The 14,491-nt window shown below is 42.6% G+C and overlaps 1 protein-coding gene across 4 annotated transcripts; it reads left to right on the top strand.

Annotated features, from left to right (window-relative positions):
- Positions 1-65: 65 nt before the first annotated feature.
- LOC111980606 (C-terminal-binding protein 1) lies at positions 66-14,026 on the top strand. 4 transcript variants are annotated; one of them, XM_024011426.2, is made up of 10 exons: positions 66-248; positions 1,093-1,196; positions 8,229-8,383; positions 8,609-8,753; positions 8,884-9,090; positions 9,365-9,579; positions 10,643-10,773; positions 10,956-11,083; positions 11,351-11,471; positions 11,654-14,026. In XM_024011426.2, the coding sequence occupies exons 2-10, from the start codon at positions 1,139-1,141 to the stop codon at positions 11,841-11,843; spliced, it is 1,350 nt and encodes a 449-aa protein (XP_023867194.1). In that variant the 5' UTR covers positions 66-248; positions 1,093-1,138; the 3' UTR covers positions 11,844-14,026. The 4 variants fall into 4 exon arrangements, with proteins under 4 accessions (XP_023867194.1, XP_023867195.1, XP_023867196.1 ...); XM_024011427.2 differs by having other exon boundaries at positions 235-325; XM_024011428.2 differs by lacking the exon at positions 66-248 and adding an exon at positions 2,972-3,087 and having other exon boundaries at positions 1,098-1,196.
- Positions 14,027-14,491: the final 465 nt, after the last annotated feature.

Raw genomic sequence — 14,491 nt, 5'->3', positions numbered from 1 at the left:
GACCTCAAATGTGGTCCCTGAGCAATCGGGCGGATGGTGAGTGTGCGGCTTGCCAGATGCAATACTTCCTGTGTTACGTGAAGGCGCCACACTCAACTAACAGTGCTTTATATAGGATTTTCTTCATTCTGTGACTCGTCTGTCACCTGACTCCTCTAAACAAACTGTTTGGATTCATGACGAGCGGATCAGTGGGAAGACAACTAATTTTGACCCCACAGCACTAAGAATAGAACCTGCACTATTTGGTAATGAATGAACCTTAGCTAGCTACCAATTAGTGGTCTGATCTGATCCAACAGCTACAATGTTACTGCTCCGAAACGTTAGTCGTATTATTCTATTGAAACAAAACATTGTTTTTCGCCGCTTGAACTTGTGTGTTGATGTATGCTTGTAATTTATCAGCGCTAGCTAGTTATTATTAGCTTACTAGCTAGCTGATAGCTTTGTAAAACAGGCCTGTTTTCGCGAACACTCACGTTTGCCTGGTGTTCGGTACGCTAACTAGCCATGTTAGCCACACGACTTTCTTGGCTACTGACTTTGAATTGTTAGGCTAGCTAACTACTTTTTAGTTTGCTGACGATGGCTAGTTAGGCTGCTAACAGTTATCTAACAACATTTAGCCAGCTACAGTACATAGTTAACGTTAAAGTTTGTATATTGCTTACTGCTTAGCTATTTAGCTAACGTTAGCTACTTATAAACTGAAGCTTCAAAGTGTTTTACGTATTAGCTAGCTAGCTAACGTTAGCTAAGAAGCCAGAATAGTGTGAAAGTTAATATGGAAATGAGTTGGGTAGTTAGCCCCTAATTGTCTGTGTTGGCTCTTGCCAGCAGTCATGCTAGCTAGGGGGGTTAACTAAAATAGTTAGTTAGCAAAAAAAAATCTAAGCAGAGTTAAGTAAACAACTTTATTAGCCATAGCTACGACTAGTCGCGTGGCTAGCAACTTTATGAATTAGTAGCTAAGCCTGTCACGTAACTAATTTATCTAAATATTGAAACGCTGTTAATTTTATTAGGCTTACATCGGTACACATTGTTCCCCAGGAAGTGTTTTGACTATTTGTCTTGTGTACCTCACAGCTAAGCCTTTGGTCTGTTTGTGCTTTGGCTGGGGTGAAAAACGCTGATGGCTCTCATGGATAAGCACAAAGTCAAGCGCCAGAGGCTGGACCGCATTTGTGAAGGTCAGTACATACTTTTTACCATATCACGTTAGGGRCTGACAATCCACGTGTACAAGCTTCTGTAGCTAACTAACATAGCTAAGGATTCTTGAAAATTTTGTATTTTTTTATCCAATGTAGAATGCCCGGATGATGGACCATAGACATAAATAGGTGATGGACAGCATGAAGTTGTGCTTGACTTCATTATGGCAGACAATGGGAGCGTTCCTCTGCCCAKGCGTTACTGACATGCCAGATCTTACAACGCCTGGATAGTTATTTTACGTATCAGCAAACCACATATGTTATAGCAATCTGTCAGTTGATRAAACAGTTGATGAAGTGGCACGCAACCATTGGTTAATGCATGCAGCATCTGAGCAGGGGAATGCGACCAGTGTTATACTCTGTCCAATGTGTGAAGGGAAGGGTTTTCCAATGATTGATTGAATAACAGCTCTAATTCCATAATCGACAAAAGAGCGAGGGTGCCTGCCTGTGGTCCTTCATGTTGCGTTTGTCAAGTCATCACTGGCTGTTTAGGTTACATACATTGATAAAAACAGGAGTGCATTTGGAAAGTATTCAGACCCCTTCTCTTCTTCCRYATTTTGTTACATTACAGCCTTTTTCTAAAATGTTTTAAATAAATAGTTTGAGAAAACTATCTACACACACAATACCCCATAATGACAAAACAAAAACATTTTGTTTGAAATTTTAGCAAATTTATAAAAATAAAAAAAACATACCTTACTTACATAATTATTCAGATCCTTTGCTATGAGACTTGAAATTGAGCTCAGGACTGTCCTGTTTCCATTGATCATCCTTGAGATGTTTCTACAACTTGATTGAAGTCCACCTGTGGTAAATTCAATTSACATGATTTGGAAAAGCACACSTGTCTTTTATATGGTCCCACAGTTGACGATGCATGTCACAGCAAAAAAAAACAAGCCATGAGGTTGAAGTAATTGTCCATAGAGCTCCGAGACAGATTTGGGAAAGAGTACCAAAACATTTCTGCAGCATTGAAGGTCCCCAAGTGCACAGTGGGCTCCATCAATCAGCTGCTGGGTTTGCTGTTATTTACAGAGGTTTGGAACTCTTTCTTATTGGTCTATTAACTAAAACTCCATCCCCAGGCTGAAATTTCAGGGGGTCTTTTCAAACTGCTCTTACACTTAAAGGGCATTATCATAATTTTCACAATTCAACAGTATTATTCCAACCTCATAGATCTATTTAMATATATCCACACTATCTACTACAGAAAATTCAGTTTTGAAAGCACTGTGCCTTTTCAAGGGTTTACATGTGGTTATGCTATGTTTTATTGTAATTTTTTCTTCAATAGCTTTTGGCATATTATGCACTTTATTATTAATCTAGTTTACTGCATATCAAGTAGCAGCCTAGCTGCTCTTAGCAACGTGGGTATATTTACATACACTAGCGTTGCTTTCTATTGTATTGGGTTGCACAAAAACAGTCTGCGGGAAGCCAATTCCATTTCAACTTACTGTGCCAGTGGGCARGAGGGTTGGTCATTATGGGAATTTGAGACAAAATATCTAAAGGATCGTATTATTAAACAGACTTTCCAAACGTGGATCTGTTGTAGACCCACCTCTCTGCTTACCTMGGTGTCAAAATAAGTCCCCCAAAAGTTATTCCTTTTTTGTCCACAAATGGCGCACATGCAGGACTACCTAACCTAGCGTCTCAATGCTAATAAGCTTTGTTTTGGTTGGTTAAGGCTGAATTGTTCCTCCCTCTGATTGGAGCAGGGGGCAGGCAGAAGGAGGAGGGTGTTTGCCTGGGATTGTGCCAAGCGAAAGCATTCTGACAGTAGCTGTAAGTGGAGAAGGAGAGGAAGAAAGGCTGGTCAACTGCAGCATGCAAGGTTAGGAGGATGAATGTCTTGTTTTTCTGGGACGAGAGAGGGGAAGCAGGGGTAGATGGATAGGACAGAGTACAAATCTGCTATTTGGTTTAGCATTTTTGTCCTTGGGGTCTCTTCTGGTATTGTGTGTGAGAGAGAGAGAGTGCTCTGGAGCTTGTGTGGCAGGGGGCTGGGTGGGGTCCTGCAGCATTATCAGCCACCCCTCCCTGCGAGCTCACTTACACCCACAGTGGCAGRCGGAGGGGGAGAATGAATGAACGCTGAATKAATTGCATTGTGTGCATGGCCYTGCTGCCGGTCAGACCAGGCTTTCCACACACACGCACACATGGTCATGCACACACACTGCCWGGCGTCTGTCTCCAAGACCATATGGTGCATGTGTGTTGCCAGCTCTGCTATCTTTCTGTCGTGCACCTTTTTGTTGTTGTTGTCTTTAGGTTCATTTGTAATCATGACTTTGTTTTGTATAGATAGAAATGGGTTATTTTTGTAGGTTTGGTGAGCGCTCTGCTTTTGTTGTGTGTTTATATTCTGCTCCAATCGCCTGTGAAGATTTGTCAGACTAGCGCCTTATTACTGCTATGTTTCATTTTCTGGATCAGATTAGAATGAGCCAAAAAAGCAATTTATTTTTCCATGACTTGTCCTTGAGGAGGAATGATGGAATTTGTTGGCAAACAGAACAGTAATCTGTACTTGGAGCCTTCATATTAAGCAAAGGAAGGAATTGACAGTCACAAGTGTCGTGGTCTGTGTGCACGCAGTGCTGTTGCTTTGAGTACTGCATTCTCGTCTCTTTAAAGAATCAATAATGTCTAGGCTTCTCTTTGAGAAAAATAAAATTGTAGCTTCACGAAAGGCCCCTTGTGTGCCTGTTAATTCCATTTTCACTTGTGTTTAGTGTCATGATTTMGAAAGACACTGGTAATTGCTATTTTTTTTGCTTGTCATTCAGAGTTTTCTGCTGTCTCTACTTGGCACTCTGGCCTTAACGTTTTAGAATTGCGCTATTGGAGTGGGTTGGCATTCTACTGCCCTTTAAGGATTAGCAGAGTTAAATTGCTGCATTACTTTAGGGGATTTCTCAACTGTTAATGAATTATCTTCCAGCTATCTCTTAGGGATGGGCATKGTTATTCGAATATCCAAACTGAAATTAGTATTTGATTACTCGGAGACTAGTCATTTTTGAAGACAATAAAAAATAAGGCCTATTTTTAACAATGAAAAGGCTTAGTTTAAAATGAAATACAATTATCTGTGATGTTGCTATATAGCCTACAAGGATAGACCATGACATAAAAAATGTACAACAGTTTGAGTGYGCCCCATAAAAAAGACGCACAGGTAGCCTACACACATTTCACACGTGTCGCTTGTTGTTATTGTCGTTCAATCGAAGCAGCGCTGCAGTGAAAGGCGCCATATGAGCAAGTGAAATTGGGTATTTCTAAATGGAAATACAATGACATAATTATTTTKGGCTAAATTAGGAGTAGCTACAATGATTGATTAACAAACAGCCTGTTGTTTCATATGAATGGAGTTGTTRGGAGTCAAGTACAGGCAGCACAGCAACATAGCCTCTACTGTAGCTAGCTAGCTTCTTTACAAATATCTGATGAAGTTAAGACGGGCACTACCAGATGGTATACATAATCTATGGCAACAACACGTTTGACTAGCGCAAGTCGGTTTGGCTACTCGCTTGCTCTGCCATACACCCTCACCGGCCCCTGCCACTCCAGTCGTGCTAGCAAGTCTCAATTGAAGTACCAAAAAAAAGACATGCTTTATTACATGTGTTTCGACTATCCAGGTATCTTAAATATCATGACATCTGCGAATGTAAAAAGGGTTTTAATAAATGTGATTATTATTCGAATAGTGAAATAATTTCAAATGCCCATCCCTATTATCTATCTTTGCTAATTTAGGTGTACGTCGTATGTACGTTTATTTATGAGATGTTTGTGGCGATAGGGCTGGCAGGCAGGCTGTGTATTGTTGCAGAAGGGSAGGGGTTTCTGCCTCCAGACATAGACATTTAGGTCATGATAGCTCAACAAGCCTGTGTCCCCAACCGCACCCTTCTGCTAATCTGCTGGAGGAGTCTCCCCTGATGAGGAGTGGTCTGGTGGGGGTTGGAGGACTGCCTTGTCTGTATTTGAGAATGGAGCAGACAGCTTTGTGTATTGTGTACTCTGAAATGGCAATTTTTATATATAGTGCATTCGGAAAGAATTCAGACCCCTTGACTTTATCCACATTTTAAGTTGCAGCCTTATTCTAAAATGGATTACATTTTGGCCCCCCCCCCCCCCCCCCCACACACACACACACACAAATACCCCATAATGAAAAAAGCAAAAGCTGTTTTTTAGAAATAAAATAAACTGGAATATCACATTTACATAAGTATTCAGATCCTTTACTCAGTACTTTGTTGAAGCACCTTTGTCTGCGATTACAGACTCGAGTCTTCTTGGGTATGATGCTACAAGCTTGGCACATCTGTATTTGGGGAGTTTCTCCCATTCTTCTCTACAGATCCCCTCAAGCTCTGTCAGGTTGGATGGGGAGCGTCGCTGCACAGCTATTTTCAGGTCTCAAGATATGTTAGATCGGGTTCAAATCCGGGCTCTGGCTGGGCYGCTCCAGGACATTCAGAAACTTGTCCCGAAGCCACTCCTGCGTTGTCTTGGCTGTGTGCTTAGGGTCGTTGTCCAGTTGGAAGGTGAACCAACGCCCCAGTCTGAGGTGCTGAGCACTCTGGAGCAGGTTTTCATCAAGGATCTCTCTGTACTTTRCTCTCTTAATCTTTCCCTCGACCCTGACTAGTCTCMMAGTSCCTGCCGCTGAAAAACATCCCCACAGCATGGTGCTGCCACCACCGTGCTTCACCGTAGAGATGGTGCCAGGTTTCCTCCAGACGTGACGCTGGCATTCAGGCCAAAGAGTTCAATCTTGGTTTCATCAGACCAGAGAATCTTGTTTCTCATGGTCTGACAGTCCTTTAGGTGACTTTTGGCAAACTCCAAGCGGGCTGTCATGTGCCTTTTTACTGAGGAGTGGCTTCCGTCTGGCCACTCTACCTTAAAGGCCTGATTGGTGGAGTGCTGCAGAGATGGTTGTCTTTCTGGAAGGTTCTCCCATCTCCATGGAGGAACTCTGGTACTCTGTCAGTGAAACCTGAAAATAGCTGAGCAGCGACTTTCCCCTTAACACTAAGTGATTTTAAATGTAAAGCAATTTGAAACATTTAAAAACAATGGTAACCTGGGTAGAGTTCGGGTAGTAATAACCATCTAGGCCACTCAGGAACAGTCAATGTCTTCTTGGCAAGCAACTCCAGTGTAGATTTGACCTTGTGTTTTAGGTTATTGTCCTGCTAAAAGGTGAATTCCTCTCCCAATGTCTGTTGGAAAGCAGACCGAAACAGGTTTTCCTCCAGGTTTTTGCCTGTGCTTAGCTCCATTCAGTTTTTTTTTTTTATCCTGAAAAACTCCCGTCCTTAACAATTACAAGCATAGCCATAACATGATTCAGCCACCACTATGCTTGAAAATATGTACAGTGGTACTCAGTAATGTTTTTTAAATTGGATTTGCCCCAAACATAACACTTTGTATTCAGGTCCAAAAGTTAATAGCTTTGCCACTTTTTTTTTTATTTTTCGTTATTACTTTATTGCATTGTTGGAAACAGGATGCATGTTAAGGAATATTTTTATTCTGTACAGGCTTTTATTTTTTTACTCTGTCAATTAGGTTAGTATTGTGGAGTAACAACAATGTTGTTGATCCATCCTCAGTTTTCTCCTATCACAGCCATTAAACTCTAACTGTTTTAAATTCACCATGGCCTCGTGAAATCACTGAGCGGTTTCATTCCTCTCCGGCAACTGAGTTAGCAAGGACACCTGTGTCTTTGTAGTGACTGGGTGCACCACAAAGTGTAATTGTTAACTTCACCATGCTCAAAGGAATACTCAATATCTGTTTTTTTTGTATTATTACCCATCTACCAATAGCTGCCATTGTTTGCGAGGCATTGGAAAACGTCCCTGGTCATTGTGGTTGAAATTCACTGCTTGACTGAGGGACCTTACGTTTATCTGTATGTGTGGGGTACAGAGATTTAGGTAGTCATTCAAAAATAATGTTAAACACTATTATTCCACACAGTGATTCCATGCAACTTATGTGTTAAGCAACGTTTTGCTCCTGAACTTAATTAGGCTTGCCATAACAAATACCTTTTAACTCAAGACATTTTGGCTTTTTATTTTGTTTTAATTTATAAAAATGTTGAGAAACATAATTCCACTTTGACATTATGGGGTAGTGTGTGTGTAGGCMAAAGTTTACGGGTGTGAATATTTTCTGAAGGCACTGTATGGTATGTTTGGGCCATTTTATTGTGTTCTCAATAAACCCMAAAATGTTAAGCCATCATTGGGCATTATGTAGCAGTTATTTATTGAAATACTGACATTTTGAAACCTGTCCTTTTTGGCACCATGGATCTAAGTTTGTGGGAATTTTGGAATACTGCTGCCTTAGAGTGTAATAGGTTAAATTTGCAATGACACTATAACTTTGAGACACATCCTGGCTTTTTGTAGATGTGTTGTGGTCATCATAAAGGGATTTTGCAAAAATGGGTTACCTCTGTCCATGCTGGACATAATGCATTCATATGGGATTTTACTTAGTGACGTGTAYAGGGCAGGTTTCCTGTCGCGTTTCTTAAGTGACACAGTATATCATCATATTGTATATAATTGTAATCCCTAGACTTCAGTGAACACTTAAATCATGTTTTTAGAGTGTAAAATGTAACTTTGTATTTAATACATCACTTTGAAAGTGAAAATATAATTATTTTACAGCAATCTCTGATGGGTTTTCATTGTTACGATCATAAAGAACAAAACAAATGACGTATGTTTTTGTTGGTTTTATTGATTGTGTTCCCCAATCAATCTTAAACATGCAGATGTTGAGGAAACTGTGGAAATTGACAGTTTGGCCTATGTGATCATGTAGATGGTCTATCTGATTGACGCTATAGAAAGGAGACATGGGGGGGATCCCATTTGACATTGCTGAAATTGATTTGTTGTATTTATCTAGGCATTCGCCCCCCGATTCTGAATGGGCCRATGCACCCGCGGCCCCTGGTGGCTCTGTTGGATGGGCGTGACTGCACCGTGGAGATGCCTGTCCTGAAGGACGTGGCCACAGTGGCCTTCTGTGATGCCCAGTCCACCCAGGAGATCCACGAGAAGGTAACCAACGATCTCTCCCAGCACCACTACTCTCCTATACACCTCTAAGTATCTATCAGCACTTTTTTTAAAGTTGGGAAATGGATGCTTCATGAACCTGTCTGTTGTTTTTGTGGTGGGGGGCTATTTCCAACTCAATGGAGTTAGGGAATGTATTTGCTCTTTTAATGCGATGGTAGAATAAGAATATGTTTGAACTCGTACATTCTCTCCCTGGTGCTTCAGGTACTGAATGAGGCAGTGGGCGCCCTGATGTACCACACCATCAGCCTTTCGCGGGAAGACCTGGACAAGTTCAAGGGCCTGCGGATCATTGTGCGAATTGGCAGTGGCTTTGACAACGTGGACATCAAGGCTGCGGCTGAACTAGGTTGGCTACTGGATCAATACTTTGCTTCACCTCCCATCTCTTTTTCTCCTACCTACTACACCCATCCATCCATTCACCTCAATATGTATCGTAACTAATCGCTGTCTCCTTTGTGCTCTGTCCCCCTCAGGTATAGCTGTGTGTAATGTGCCTGCGACATCAGTGGAAGAGACGGCGGACACGTCCATCTGTCTGATCCTGAACCTGTACCGCCGCGTCACCTGGATGCACCAGGCTATGAGAGAGGGCACCAGGGCTTCCAGCGTGGAGCAGATCAGGGAAGTGGCCAGCGGAGCTGCCCGCATCCGGGGAGAGACGCTGGGCATCATCGGCCTGGGTGAGGAGGGAAATTGATCTTGTCTTAGCGAGGGCTCTCTGCAAGTGCAGTCATCATAGGACACATAYGTTGATTCAAGTTTTCTGATGTGATCTGTTTCGAAGTTGCAGTGTATTTAAAAAAAATAATTATAATAATTATTATTATTATTGGTGTCCTCTCAGACCATTTTAATGTATATTTAAAGTAAATCATTTTTAGTTTTCTGAGAAGTAGTGAGAGGTTCCTCTGACCGCTACGCCATCCTCCAGTCTGAGTGTATCTTGTGGCGCAGGGCGAGTGGGCCAAGCTGTAGCGCTGCGGGCCAAGGCTTTTGGCTTCAGTGTGATGTTCTACGACCCCTACCTGCCAGACGGAGTGGAGCGCTCTCTGGGCCTGCAGAGAATGGCCACCCTGCAGGACCTGCTCATCCACTCTGACTGTGTGTCACTGCACTGCAGCCTCAACGAGCACAACCATCACCTCATCAACGACTTCACCATTAAACAGGTATAAGACACACGCCCACTACTGTTGCAAGGTATACCGACGCTTCTGTACTTTTTCGATACTCTTAACATGGAAAAACGGTTCGGTACTAGAATTTGTTACTTTCGGGTAGTTCTCTCAATTGCGGATCTATCAGTCCAGTCGACCCCTTATTATAGCGTGCACCGTGCCTGCTCCACTTCCGCCTTGATCACACCGATAGCGTCGTTGTCACATCTGGATATGTGTGCAACAAAAAGTTCAACATTCACCTTCTGGTACCATTTCTGTCAAGCCGCCTACGCGTACAGTTTCACGCATACGTTCGATAAATCCAACATATGCACCACACAGAACGCACTGTAACTGCCTCTGCAACGCAATGCTGCAAAGCAAACGCAGATTTCCATTGGAAATGAATGTACTTCTGGTGTACCGAAATGCAATGAYGCTGTCGGTGTGATTGAGGCGTTAGTCATTGCTAGCCTGCACTGGGAGTCTGGGCTGCATCATGTTAGCTCCCCCTCATGCGGTCTCCTCGTTTCTGCCAAAGATGATCAGCGAACAGACTGCCTCGTGAATGACGTCAGAACTGGTTAAAGAGACGGCGCACATTTTTTGGAAATAATCTACTTCTATGCAAATGTTGATCAGTACAATCAAATAAGTCCCAAATGGAAGGGAAACAGATTGTCATCTGTAGCCCCATGAAATCAGGCAAAACAAACTCCACTCAATGCATGCACACCTATTGAGAATGCATTTACCTGTATTGTGGCTAGGCCTAGGCTACATCTTGATTTACCCAGTTTAGCAATAGAGATGTACCATTCAAATAAATGATTACCATTATGTATTTGTATTAGTAGAAACAAAGTCTAATTGATTTATGCATACTTGGCTGTCTCTACCGGGGTATCAAGTATTGTGATACTAAACCTGGTATTGAAATCAAAGTAGAAATTCTGGTATTGTGACAACCCCAACACACACGTGTACACCATTTCTGCCACCCACAACACCCTCATTACCAATGTGTTATTTTTGTCTGCATGGCTTGCTGACTGATCTGTCGTATGTGCAGATGCGTCAGGGAGCATTTTTGGTTAACACGGCTCGCGGGGGCCTGGTGGATGAGAGGGCCCTGGCCCAGGCACTGAAAGAGGGCAGGATACGGGGTGCTGCCTTGGACGTACACGAGACAGAGCCCTTCAGGTCAGCTTCCTCCCAGCCCACAGGCACTTATAGCCTCTTCATCCTGCTTATTGCCCAGTCATTTTAAACGTGCAAACAATAACTGGTTTGACGGTTGTGATTCACCATTTTATTTTTATGAACACCCCCTTGCACACACTCTTTAATCTGTCTCACCGGTCTGTTTATCTGTACTTCTCCAGCTTCTCTCAGGGCCCATTGAAGGATGCCCCCAATCTGGTTTGCACTCCCCACGCATCCTGGTACAGTGAGCAGGCGTCACTCGAGGCGCGGGAGGAGGCAGCTAGGGAAGTGCGCCGGGCCATCACAGGTATTCAGTTATGCAAGCCTCGGTGTATATCGGCATATTTATAGGCGTTAGGCACATACACTAGGATCCAATGMTACATTTCTGTGCAGAGTGAACAACAGTCGGTCCACGTGAGACTTGGCACAGTAGCCCTAACCACTAAGTGATATAGTTTATCTATCACAGCACACAAGTTGTTTTGTAGTCCATCCCAAAAAACCTTATCAAGAGTTGTCATTAAGTAGACTTTGATCAGTTTGACTGTTGTGGTGTTTTTTTCCCAAACAGGCCGCATCCCTGACAGTCTGAAGAACTGTGTGAACAAGGAGTATCTGATGGCAATGCCCCAGTGGCCTGGCATGGACCCTGGGGCTATGCACTCGGAACACAACGGAGTTACTGATTACAGGTACAACCATGCTTTGTGGAGACTGTTAAGAGGGACAGTAAGCACCTGTAGGTAATACATGAGTGACAGTAAAGACAGCTCCAGGTATTGATGACATCTGGCTTGTGTTATATGACCCTAGAAAGATAATTCCGTATAATGCTATTGTAATTCTTCTGTCTCAACTCTTCATTTGTCAACAGGTTCTCTACTGGTCTAGTGGGAGTGGCAGCAGGAGGCCTGACGGGGGCAGGCGCTGCAGTGGAGGGAATTGTTGCAGGGAACCTGGCTATGGCACATGGGATTGCCCCCGTGTCCCGACCTCCCCACACACCGTCGCCGGGGCAACCCTCTAAAGCAGAAACAGACAGAGACATGCCAACGGACCAGTAGCCAGCTGTCACAATTTCCCCTCTGGTCCAYAACATTCCGTCATCACTCTTCATGTTCATGCAAGCAGATACACTAGTATTGAGGTCCATTCTGACCCAGCTTTGGTCCCATCCAACAGAACAGAATCCTTCACGAGAGACCAGTCTGCATAGACTCCCTACACTCGTCCTCTTTTCTCTCATCCAGAAAGCAATAAGTGGATTACTCAAGGATTTTTTCCAGTTTGCTTTTAAACCCCTCTGTGTCTGACTTTCCTGTGGCTCAGTGTTTTTGTAAATTACTCCTTTACGGAGAGAAACCTGTTAATGTTTTTCCTGTATTTTTTTGTTTTTTTTATATCAATTGCTGTTTGACATGCTATAAAGTGAAGCATGAGTCTGGAATGGTATAGAAGATGAATAACATTTTTTCCACTRCTATTTGTTCACAAACCTTACAAAGGATTTTATATTATTGGGCTCAATACATTTCTAGTTATCACAATAAACGTGTGGCTCTGACTTTTTATGAGCTTTTTGATGTGAATTTAATAATATCGCAAGATATGCCTCTGCGGATAAGGAAAATACATACAGTATACAATGTTTGTCAAGACCACCACCTACACTTATTTTCTCTGTTGGTCTTGGAATATTGTCRTGATTAAATGTATAGATCTTCTGCACATCCTTGTGGTTGCCAAGACTAGAGGGACGGCGGTCTTCTTCCCTTTCTATTTCCTTTATATGTTACCTTTTGGATATGAATACAACATGAAAACTATATCTTTGCCAAGTACTCAAATGATCTATCYTCCTTCACAGCACTCCAGTATCAACATTGCCCCTCAGTGTCTGCTGTCATTGATGCTATAATTTTGGGTGTTCATCTTGTGTGCTGCAGGCATTGAAACTTATTTTAACTGTATGGATGGATTCCATAGTGGCTGTCAATGTCAAATGGAATGGAGTAATGAGGCTTCAAGACATTAGTCTGTCACATTTGCAMGGATGATGGCATCCTAGTAAAATGTGTCCACACCCATAGTAATATTTGTAAGGRGGCAGGAGCCCAGTTGATGTTGGTTTAGTTCAATGTCCTGACCACATCAGGACCACTTCTGTTTGTTTTCTGCTCTGGGTGAACCTAGGGCTCACTGCTGTGTTTGTGTGTGCGCCAGGCACGCATCTGTGGCTTGGTCGCAGGGTTGTACACAACCATATTCAGAACATTTGACGACCGGAGGACAGCGGTTCATTACTACTAAATGAATTCGAGAAGTGATTAGATGGCTTAATTTCGTAATCGTCTTAATCTGAATTAATGCTTGGTACTTTRGCTGGCTTCCGGGTTAAGCGGGCATTGTGTCAAGAAGCAGTGTACCTGTGGACATAGACCGAGGAATCCGTGGCAGGGATGTCCAATCTGTTTACTGACTATCAAGGCAGGTATAAGAACAGATGAAGTGGAAAATCGGGGGTATAATTTTGGGTGTGTACTTAGCATTGCAGTCCGATGTGGGTAATGAAGTCCCTTAGTGTATAAGGTCAGTAATTCCGATATGCTAGTGGCAAAGCCATACCACCCCCCCCCCTACACACACACACACAAAAAGTAGTCTGGGTACCAGTCTGTTTAGCTATCTTTCGGCTCCTTGTTATGCTAAACCGAATAGTCTTTGGCATATGTCACGAAGTGAAATGATAGCTAAACAGACTGGTACCTAGGCTACCCCTGCAGGCCTAGTCATAGAAAATCAAGGGAGTTTATASATGATATCACACTGGCACAGCTTCAGAGTTGCGTAAGTGTGTTACTGGAGAAGGGGACCTTCAGCCAAAGGTGGACAGCCTCCCATAATGCCTACTTGTAATCAGGGGTAATTTGCAAATGGGAAAGCAGTGGAAYKGAATTCTGCCATCTTTGGCCATCAYGATCTATAGAATTTCATTTCAACCCCTACTCGTAATTACACACTGGCCACGTATAGGGAGATGCCTGTTATACCTCATTAACAGATATTGAATGTAGCTTACTCTCTGTTATTCCTCTTAACAGATACTGCTGAGATCTATTACCAATTTTAAATATGTGAAATYACTGTTGGCCCATCTGTTAGTAAGATGCATGATTTACTCAGTTTCAGCAGATTTCTCTGATTAACTCAAAGAAAATAAATCCTCCCTGATGAGTCTTGACCTCCATGCTTGTAGTTTTGAAGTTGTCTTGTATGTTTCTCTTTATGGGTATTAATGAATTAGCAATTAGAATCCCCCCAAAATTAAGAAATGAGATTGTTACTTGCTTTAAATGGAACGACAACAGAATGAATAGTYGYCCYTGCCTATTTCATCAATCAAGTTKTATCATTATTGAGATTACTTRTTTTATTGACATTGCAACAGAGAATATGAACAGAAAAGGGGAATCAAGCATTGTTGCWAAAGTGGACTTCTTGCTGACACCCATATCATTTTGTTTTATTTATATGCAGAGGTAGTACATTGAGCTACACAGCTGTGATGAATGCCTTATCCTGGACCTAACGTTAACTTCCCTCCCAAGTTATTTCCCACCCTCCCTAACTGGGTGCTCCACTCTGCGCCTTTTTAGTTAAGTTAAATATAGCTTAGATCTGTATTCTGAAGACTTCATCTTGACAGCCCTAG

This window comes from Salvelinus sp. IW2-2015, linkage group LG20 (assembly GCF_002910315.2).
Source record: "Salvelinus sp. IW2-2015 linkage group LG20, ASM291031v2, whole genome shotgun sequence".
In the NCBI taxonomy this organism is placed as follows: domain Eukaryota; kingdom Metazoa; phylum Chordata; class Actinopteri; order Salmoniformes; family Salmonidae; genus Salvelinus; species Salvelinus sp. IW2-2015.
This window is presented reverse-complemented; position numbering and strand designations above follow the sequence as displayed.